General features: G+C 34.5%; 6 protein-coding genes across 6 annotated transcripts; 2 read left to right on the top strand and 4 right to left on the bottom strand.

Annotated features, from left to right (window-relative positions):
• Positions 1-9: 9 nt before the first annotated feature.
• On the bottom strand, positions 10-453 carry AC631_05599 (uncharacterized protein; the record flags this gene model as incomplete). Its single annotated transcript, XM_015614428.1, has 1 exon — positions 10-453. A coding segment is annotated over one exon (444 nt), but the record flags the coding sequence as incomplete, so codon positions are not given.
• A 345-nt stretch (positions 454-798) lies between these two features.
• On the top strand, positions 799-1,665 carry AC631_05598 (class II fructose-bisphosphate aldolase; the record flags this gene model as incomplete). The annotated part of the gene is made up of 1 exon (XM_015614427.1): positions 799-1,665. The coding sequence occupies one exon, from the start codon at positions 799-801 to the stop codon at positions 1,663-1,665; it is 867 nt and encodes a 288-aa protein (XP_015464748.1).
• Positions 1,666-2,027: 362 nt separating this feature from the next.
• On the top strand, positions 2,028-3,527 carry AC631_05597 (uncharacterized protein; the record flags this gene model as incomplete). Its single annotated transcript, XM_015614426.1, has 1 exon — positions 2,028-3,527. The coding sequence occupies one exon, from the start codon at positions 2,028-2,030 to the stop codon at positions 3,525-3,527; it is 1,500 nt and encodes a 499-aa protein (XP_015464747.1).
• A 419-nt stretch (positions 3,528-3,946) lies between these two features.
• On the bottom strand, positions 3,947-6,280 carry AC631_05596 (fungal specific transcription factor domain-containing protein; the record flags this gene model as incomplete). Its single annotated transcript, XM_015614425.1, has 1 exon — positions 3,947-6,280. One exon carries the CDS (start codon positions 6,278-6,280, stop codon positions 3,947-3,949), a length of 2,334 nt encoding a protein of 777 aa, XP_015464746.1.
• A 963-nt stretch (positions 6,281-7,243) lies between these two features.
• Positions 7,244-7,864, bottom strand: AC631_05595 (uncharacterized protein; the record flags this gene model as incomplete). Its single annotated transcript, XM_015614424.1, has 1 exon — positions 7,244-7,864. One exon carries the CDS (start codon positions 7,862-7,864, stop codon positions 7,244-7,246), a length of 621 nt encoding a protein of 206 aa, XP_015464745.1.
• A 44-nt stretch (positions 7,865-7,908) lies between these two features.
• AC631_05594 (Zn(II)2Cys6 transcription factor domain-containing protein) lies at positions 7,909-9,528 on the bottom strand (the record flags this gene model as incomplete). Its single annotated transcript, XM_015614423.1, has 1 exon — positions 7,909-9,528. The coding sequence occupies one exon, from the start codon at positions 9,526-9,528 to the stop codon at positions 7,909-7,911; it is 1,620 nt and encodes a 539-aa protein (XP_015464744.1).
• Positions 9,529-9,922: the final 394 nt, after the last annotated feature.

The raw sequence follows: 9,922 nt of genomic DNA, 5'->3' as shown, positions 1-9,922 counted from the left end.
AATAGCCACCATGCATGTGTTAATAGTACCTTTTAAGTTAACTGCAATAATTGAGTCCCATTCTTCTTCTGTGTACTCAAGAGAACCTTTTCTCTTTGTGATACCAGCATTAGCAACAACTCCATCAATACCACCTTCCTTCAATACAATGGCTTGGAATGCTTTCTTGAGGGTCTCAGTATTAGTGACATCACCAAAAAGGTAATGGGCTTGATTGGGATAGTCTTCTTGCAAGGATTCAAATTCATCTGCTTGGCTTTTAGATGGTTCTCTCAAGTCTAAATTGTAAACAGATTTTGCACCGGCTTCTAAAGTACCTCGAGCAACAGCCGCACCAATTCCTGTTGTGGCCCCTGTGATAACCAATATTTTTCCGTGTACTCCATTCTCAAGATTTTTCCTTGCTGGAAGAGTAGAGATTTTAGGGTATTCTTGTTTTTCTAAACCGAGCATAATTGTTTGTCTTCAAGATTTTAAAATAATAGCTTCAAACTTTAAAGTTCTTTGTATTTTTCTTCTGCAATTATTTCTCCATTAGAAATAATAATGGAGAAATAATAGGGTTTATATATTATATTTAAGATATTGCCACTAGCAAGTTTACTAGTTTTCTTTTGGTGCAAGTAAGTACCGCGGAAGTACATTTCCTCAAAATCCAAATATGTCACGGTAAAGAAAAATATAGAGTTGTCAGCAGAAAATCATATTCCATTTTAATCTAAAATAGGACGGTTTCCTCTACTTTTTCTCCATTTAATTTATAATTTTCAACTACTCATTTTTCTCCAAAATTATATTATGTCTGATTGGAAGAAACATAATACTACTTTGAAAATACTTAGGTTCGCTCAGGAAGGCCAGTATGGTGTGCTTTCTACAATTGCTTACACTCTAGACCATGTTATTGCGATGATTAGAGCAGCAGAAAACAAAAATTCGCCATTGATTATCCAGATGTTTCCATGGGTCATTAGTCATTCCAATGGAGACTTGGTGAAATGTGCTTCAATGTTGGCAAAAAAGGCTAAAGTTCCTGTGGCTATTCATCTTGATCATTGTCAAGATCCTGCAATCGTAAAGCTTGCTGCTGAAAAATTACCATTTGATTCAATAATGGTAGATATGTCACATTATGAGAAAGCTGATAATTTGGCAAGAACCAAGGAACTTGTCCAATTATGCAACAAATATCACAAGGCAACTGAAGCTGAACCAGGAAGAATTGAAGGTGGTGAAGATGGAATATGTGACACAACCGAACTTGAGGGAATATTAACTACCCCTGAGGAAGCAGAGTTGTTTTTAGAAACAGGAATTGATATCTTATCTCCAGCTTTTGGGAATTTGCACGGAAATTATCCTTCAGCCGGACCAAACTTGAGATTCGACATTTTAGAAACATTAGCTCCTAAAGTGGAGGAGAAAAATGCCTTACTTTGTCTTCATGGAACAAATGATTTCACTCCAAAATTGATACATGAAAACATTTCATTCAAAATGTCAAAAATAAATGTGAACAAGCTTGTTTTAGATACACATTTGAAGTATTTTGAAGAAAATGCATCAAAGTTGCCATTAACTGACCTACTTGATAAAAGTAATGATTTATTAGTCGAAAGGTTAGAGTACTGGATGGATGTGTTTGGTTCATCAGGAAAGGCCTGAATGTGTAATTACATAGCAATATCAATAAATTTTGTTTCTTTCCTTTAAACAATTTCTTCGTTACCCCACAATTTTCGCAGTAAAAATCAGGGAAGCTTCGACTCCACAATCGGGGACGTACTTCCACCATGCAGCTTCGGACTAACCTTCGGAAATCTTTTCAAATTGAGAATCTATTCCAGAAACTGGGGCAGCTATCAATAGATATACATAAAGTTTAATTTTCACGCATTTAACATTTTATATAAATATATACTACAATCTTCGAAGCTACTTTTTTTTAATATTTGAATTCAATTGCATATAATATTTTGCTACTTTTGGGGTATTAGATTATTAGGTATAATAGCCAGAAATTTGACATGAAAAGTGTTTTCAAATCTAAAGAAAAACGTGATGCTGCATCATCACATATAGAGTTCATTCCCAACGAAGCTACATCAGATGATTATGATACAGATCATTCATTTCATCATGCATGTAATGAATTGATCACCTGGACCCCAGAAGAAGAAAAAAAAGTGGTTTTTAAAATTGATTGCTACCTTCTCATCACTATATTCTGGATGTATCTTCTTTCATACATGGATCGTACAAATGTTGGAAATGCTTATGCTGCTGGTATGAAAGATGACTTGAAGATGGACTCCTCTCAATATTCTATTGCCCTTGTTGTCTTCTTTGTTTTTTATGTGATATTTGAAATCCCTGCTAGTTACCTTTTAATAAAGATTGGTCCTAAATTATTTCTCCCAACTATTATGTTACTTTGGGGAGTCATAAGTTGCTGTTATTCTGCCGTACAAAATAATGGACAAGTAGTGGCTCTTAGATGCTTAGTGGGACTCTTTGAAGCTGGTTTTGCACCTGGAATATTGTTAATTCTTTCGTCCTGGTACAAAAAGGCAGAACAGTCAAAACGTTTTGCCGCTTACATATCTGCAGCTATTCTTTCCGGGGCATTTGGAGGTATCATCGCTGGTTTAATCACTGAATATTTAGAAGATGCCAAAGGTATTGCTGGCTGGAGATGGTTATTTATAATTGAAGGATCCGGCACTATTTTTATATCTCTCATTGCTTTTTTCACTTTACTTCCTTTACCACAGCATATGAAACCAGGTAAAAGATTCAGCGAACGCGAAATTCAAATTGCACTTGAAAGACTTCGAAAAGACAATGTGGTTAACGATGATGGAGATAATGTTTCTGCATGGCAGGCAATTTGGCTGAATTGCAAGTCTCTAAGGGTCCTTCTTTTGATTGTCGGGTACATGGTAATTGTCGGTTCTTCAACATTGTCTTACTTTTATCCTACCTTGAATGAAGGTTTAGGTTATACTGGGTTTATGATACAATATATGACCATTCCAATATATGGTTCAGCATTTGTTTTAAACTTATTTGTTTCGTTTTTTAGTGACCGATTTATACAATGGAGAGGACTATACTTGACTATCTTGCTTTTGGCGGCAGGAATTTTCTCAATCGTTGTCGTCACTCATCATGAGTATAAAACGAGATATGCTATGCTTTGTCTAATGGCTTCTGCTCTTTGGGCTGCAAATGCTTTGGCCCTTTCCTATGCTGCTACGACCTTGTCTGACAAAGACTCCAAGACTAGATCAGTAGGGCTCTCATTAATCAACGCTATAGGGAATTTGGCCCAAATATATGGGTCTTATTTATTCCCTTCGAAAGATTCACCAAAATACACGATGGGATTTGGGGTAATTACAGGAATGTGCTTTCTTGGTGGAATCACTTACGGTTTACTCGCAGTCATTAACTATTTGAAAATAAAAAAACAAAAAAGCACAAGTTTTCAAGAAACTGCCTCCGAACCTGATATTGTGAAATGAGCTGCCTAAATTGAATTCCACAGTCTACCTGAGTGATATCTCCGCCAAAAATTGATCCGCTTTTCTTTCTATTTCTTTACTTGAATATCCATATTTCATTTTACGCTACAAGCTTACAGGTTTTGCTTCTCTATTGAGCATCTGTCTACGTTTTACTAAATGGCCTATTTGAATGTATATTTCGTACTCCATGCTTGTACTAAATCAAGATATTTATTATGGAGAATCAAATTCACTGCCAAACTGGAAGGAAAGGTTATCATGATTCATATTATCATGATTATCGTTTTTCGTTGATTGAACTAGTTTCAGAAGCGATATAATCCTTTGTTTAGCATAATTCTTTTTCTCCACTCTATCGGGAGTGTAAATTTGTTTAGTATATAGATATTGTTCGTCAATTATTAATATACTTAGATTCACCAATTAAAACCTTTGGAAAATAGTGTTTCGTCCCACATTGCATCTGCTAGATCGAGTCTAGTGAGAAACTGTTGGCTGGATGGTTCTGCCAAGAAGGATTGAAACAAATCATCTATGCACAGTACTTCTTCGAGGCCATAAGATTTATTGTCCTTCAAATTTAATTCTCTTTCCGCTATCGTTTGTTGCTTATAAATATTTTTTGAGGTGTGTATATAGCTGTTATTTAAGTTACTATCATTTTCATATTCCCCGTTAGGATCTTTGATGCTAGTGAAAGTTTCGTTGTTTTTGTTCTCAGTTATCCTCTCACTCAAAATAGAATTGAGTTTTGGGGGCTGAACTTCATTAAAAAAGTTAAGATCGTTCATTCCATCAAAATATAATGTTTCAATCTTCTTATGGAATACTGATACCGGATTCACCGCTAGGGTCCAGATTGAGCTGCATTTTTGTAGGAAGTCAAAGAATAACTCAACTTTCTCAATAATAGCATTTTTCTGTGACACATCTTTTGCAATTTTGAATTTCCACAACAATATACTGATAGTTAAAATAGTAGAGTATACTGCTAAAATGTGGGGTTTGAACACTTTGTAGGTAGTTTCGTGAACTTTCAAAGCCTTGATTACAATCTCCATATCGTCAATGATATCGTCACATATTTTCACAGGGGTAGAGTTCACAAATGTAGGGTTTTTTGACGCAGTTAAGGCAATCATCGACACAAAAGGTCGGTTGATACTTAGAATAATTATAAAAAAAGTATATCTAGGCCCCATATAAAGTTCATTATGGGCTGTTCTTTTCAAAATACTTTTATTCCAAAATAGTTCTGTTCCAAGATTCTGTTTCCATTGAAGTAATTTCAAATTGAATTCGGTTGTTAAGTCAAATCTATTTGTCCCTGGCGCAATACTTGGACCAAAGACTTTCATTGAGATATCTTCTGACAAATTCAAGAGCTCTACTACTGCTTTCAAGCAGTGGAAAGCACGGCAGGCATACTGTTTTGAGGATGTAACATCATAATAAATGAAATCCTCAATTCCTGTAAGATCTCCGATATCTTGAGTGTTTGGAATCGTAACATCTCCTAATTTTAACGTAGACGAACGGCCTGTAACTAGACAAATGAATCTATCTGCTACATAGGATCCCCAATAAATTCTCAGTCGAACTTGACAAATATCAAACGGATAACTTTGGTAAAGATTCTCTCTTGCTTGATTAACAGAAACATTTGAGGATGTAGAGGACGAGGGACCAGATAATGAATAAGTAGCACTAGTGCTTGTGGACCTAGCTTTAGGGGCCTTATTAAAAGACACATTCCAATCTTTGGGATCTAATTCAAATCCAAAATCAAACCCAACTCTGAAGGCAAGCCCAGAAAGAAGCCAGCTACTGGTGAGCTCTCCTCTTCCTAGGTCATAAAATGCTAAACACAAAAGAGTTTGAAGCTTGGTGATCGAGCTTTCGGTTATGAAATGTTCTCCATTGGCGATTTCAAGCACTTTAGTTTTCGAAATGCTATAAAATTCGTCTGCTTTCATCCGAATATTTTCCTCCGTAGATATTTTAGCCCCAAGAGCGCTTATGGCGTATATCAATTCCAGTGAAACAAAATCGCAATTTTCTTCGTTATTAAGAAAGAAATAAAGGAATGTTTCTCTGTGGATGAAAAGAAACGATGACGAATACATATATTTAAAAAATAATGACACACTGGTCCTGATGATAGAAAAACTCTTCGGATTGCTTTGAAGTTTCAAGGGCTTGAAGTAGAAAAGTTTGAAAGAATGATAGCCGTATTTGTCTCTAAACCCTTCTAGTTCTGATATTTGTTCAGGTGTTAATTTCTGTTTAATATTTGAAAGTGGCATATTTCTCTGGTTTAATGGATCCGATGGTTCTTGGGTATTATCAATAATTTCATGGGATAAAGAGAAGCTTCTGCTATTTGGACTAAATGTACAATCATCATTGGAATTATCCAAATAATCAACCTCACCATATCCAGTAATATCATTCTGTACGTGATTGCTAGTGATATTTTGATTTTCCATGATCATTTTATCATTATAAACACTTGTAGGTCCCAATACCATCGACACAACATTAGTTCGGGGCACAACAAGATGGCTGAATTTTTTATAATTCCAATCTGGTTCTTTTATGATATTGTCAGTAATATCTAGACTTTTTTTCGATACTTTTTTTGTTTCCTTATCAATCGAGATTCCATCATTCAATAGTTGTTGAAGCTTCTGATGATCATTTTGATTCTCTCGAAGAAGGTCTAAAAGTTTTTGATTATTACGATTCATAGTTTCCAAAGTGTCCATATAAGCCTGTTGAGGACGCTTTTGTCTCTTATCTTCATTCACATAATGACAAGCAATGTTCTTTGAAACACATAAAGTGCAAGGAGTCTTTCCATCACATTTTCGCTAAACACGCGTCTGTCAGTACATGTTTTCTTTAATATCGTTAGAAATAGGTATATAAGACCATTCAAACTTACTTTTTTGATTCGGCACGATGTGCAACTGTAATAAATATGTCAGTAACTAACGAGGAAATAAATCACGCTGAAAAGCCTATTTAAATACTTACGAAATCGTCGTGTTCTGGGGAGTTCTCTTCCTAGGCATTGTGTGAACCTAAGCGAATTGTTCCAATAGATTCGATTTCATGAACACTAAGATTACTGAATCTATGCTGAAGTCGTTATAGCGCTTGTTCAGATTTTCCTTTATTCTCAGGTAAAATGTGAAATCATAGTCCCCGCATTCATAAAATCGTGGAATGTAATCTATTGAAGAGAGATAAATAATGCCTACACAAGTTGGCGCGAAATAAATGCATAATACAATATTCGTAGAGTTCTTAGATCTGGAAAGGCTTATTATTAGATAATGTTAAAGATGCGAATGTTACAACCCTGCTAATATATCACCACTATCACTTTTCCTTGACTGGCCGATGCAAAGAGAGCAATCGAGAATTGAGGTGGAAATTTAAACCTTGGTTCAAAAATTTGACTGGTACGTTTTTTATACCAACAATTATTACAGATTTTCTCGACTACGTTCAAGCAGTATTGTATACTAATAGTTCAATATATTTGTTGTTGGTTTTAACTATTGTATTAAACTTATATGAAGGAAACCTTAAGAGTGGCTTTCTTCTTCGAAATATTTGTCTAAAGCAAATTCTCGCATTGCATGCTTTCCTCCGGTATTTTCTATATCATGAACCTGTTCTACATTTATGATTTTGCTCCGCAATCAATTTTCAACATTAAAGCTTGCATTCAAATCATTTAGAAAAGGATCCAAATTATATTGCATATTAGCAATAAAATAGTCAAAATCGAGTATCTGTTCAGGATCCAGTTTGTTATTCCAAAAGTCATCTATGGGAAATGAATTCATACCAATTGCCTTTACTTCTGTCTCACTTGTATTTATGTTCCTATCCTTACTACGTGTAGTTAACAATTGTGGATAAAATTCTTGTAGGTAATCAAATATAATTTTGAAGGTAAAGCATACACGATAGCAATGAAAAAATTTAACAGTCAAATGCAAACATTTTGAATTCAACTGTTCATAAATAGCTGCGAGATTCATAACACTTTTTTCGTCGCTTTCGTAATTCAATTGACACCATGCGATTAGCCCTGAAGAGTCCGGTGATTTGAAATGTTTTGAAAATTCAATTAGGGAAAATTCATTTGTTAAAACCCTCAACAAAATACTGTACAAAGTTGGCAATAATTTAAACAACGGCGTCCAAATATAAGGTGCAATAAAAGTTTCAAGTTCAGAACCGAACTTTGAAGAAGTATTTTCTGCAAATTCAAAAGCTAATTTTGATATGATTATACATTTTTCTAAAGCGAACATCAAGTAAGTTTTTCTTATTTCTTCTTCCGTCTCTTCATCTGCAGTTAAAATAGTATATAGTACAAAGCATATGATTTAAAGTACATATCTATTCTTAACATGAACTCGTGTGCCCTGTCAGTGACGTTTTCATCAATTAGATGACTATCTGAATTACATAATTGATCAAAAGTCCTCATTTTGTTAAAAAGCAAATCATTTATCTCAACAATTAATTCATCTAAATCTGACCGTTTAAAACTTCTGTGCATTTGACTTGTAATCCGCACAATACTTCTTGTCAATTTTGCCGCCGTATGTGTCAAAGTTAACTGTCTTGTTATCAAAATATCTTGAATTTGAAAGTTGAAGCTATCATACGACCCCTGACTATTAAACTCGTCATCAGATACCAATAAAGGGGTTCCATTAGCAAAACTCTGCATGGCATCAAGATATAATAATTGAGTCCAAATCTTCTTCCAAAGTTGAATATCGCTTGAACTCACAAGCTCTTTATCTAACTCAACAGTACCCCTATGAAAACCATGAAATCTGGCCATTTGAATCAGAATTCCCAACAATATTTCATTATCTGTTCCTATGTCGTCATCTTCAGGACATTGTTTTTTATAAACTCTCAAAAACAAAGCAGCTTGAATAGTTCTAAGAGTCATCTTTCCGAGGCTGTTAGGTGATATGATGAGGTGTTTGGCATATTCCACATAAGACGGTGGTATATTTACTTCGGAAATCGCAATTTTTTGTGCAAGATCAAATCTAGCTTCTGGTAATTGAATTAAATCTTTTTGAAAGGAAAGAGTGAGATAAGAGTATCTCAACATTATTAATAGAATTGCAAATGTACTTTCTTGATGAAGGCTTAAATTGATTTTATTCTCTTCAGTCAAAATAACTCTTACGTCCGCCATAAAATCCATCTCATCAATAAATGGAAAAAGTGGATAACAGAACTCGAAGAATCGATGAAGTAGTAAATTTATTATTTCCAATGAAGGAAGCTCTGGGAAATTACCTGCAAACGATGGCCTATATGAACATTCGCCACTTTCAGCACCATTGTCGTATTTTTGAGTTCCAACACCCCCGTGTTTAGTAGTAATCTCTTTAAACTTCTTGTTTTGCTCTTTAAAGTATTTCGAATATATTGATGCCGCGTACTTATCATTTCGTATAAGTGCAACGGAAGATGTGGGACCGAAATATCTTAACCTCAGATCCTTCACAACGAGGAAATCAAATTTCTCTGCCAAATCTAAAATAGTCATATCTCCCTCATTCTGAGCCTTTTTGTAATCGTTTTGATTACTAGATGTTACCGAAGAGGGAAGACTTGTCTCGGATCTGATTTCTAATTCTAATTGCTGTTGCTCAAGAGTCTTTTCGAGTGATTTTACTTTTAACCTCAACTCCTCGATTTCTTGTTGCCACGGTTCCTTATTATTGGCATCAAAATACTCTTTCGACCATGGCTTAATCTCATACTTACATAGCTGAGAAGTATTATTTGCTAAACACCCACTGCAATGGGGTCTTTTTCTATCACACTTAATTTTTCTTTTTCTGCATAGTAGACATGATGTTGGGATTCTTGTTCTCTTATTTTTGGCATTTTTAGAAATATCGTAGTTTTGACTACGATATGATGTGTCATATCCATTCATTGTAGAATAAAAATTGAAGCCGATATAATGTTAAAAGGGTTTGTAGTAATCAAGATTAGTGTGAAATTACGTGGTAAAAAGATAAGTTTGAAGGTGTCACGAGGCAAGAACATGTACAGGAAATCGAACATTCGTATTTCACTCTGACCATCTAAATAATTATAAGTTTTTTGTTTTTCTAGAGACTCTATGTATAAACATCTTTAGGTAGATAATGTTTGTAAATATTTATATGAATCGAAAATAATCACCTTAAATGTATGCTACATGGATCATTTATCGTCTTAATCTATAATACGCGTCGGTGCTTTCCATATACTCGGTATGATTTAGCGCAAGCTCTCTTTATTGATATAATCTAAAAGTGGAGTTATTTGCTTTTGTTGATTAGTTT

The sequence above is a fragment of the Debaryomyces fabryi genome, assembly GCF_001447935.2.
Source record: "Debaryomyces fabryi strain CBS 789 chromosome Unknown contig00235, whole genome shotgun sequence".
Taxonomy (NCBI): Eukaryota; Fungi; Ascomycota; class Pichiomycetes; order Serinales; family Debaryomycetaceae; genus Debaryomyces; species Debaryomyces fabryi.
This window is presented reverse-complemented; position numbering and strand designations above follow the sequence as displayed.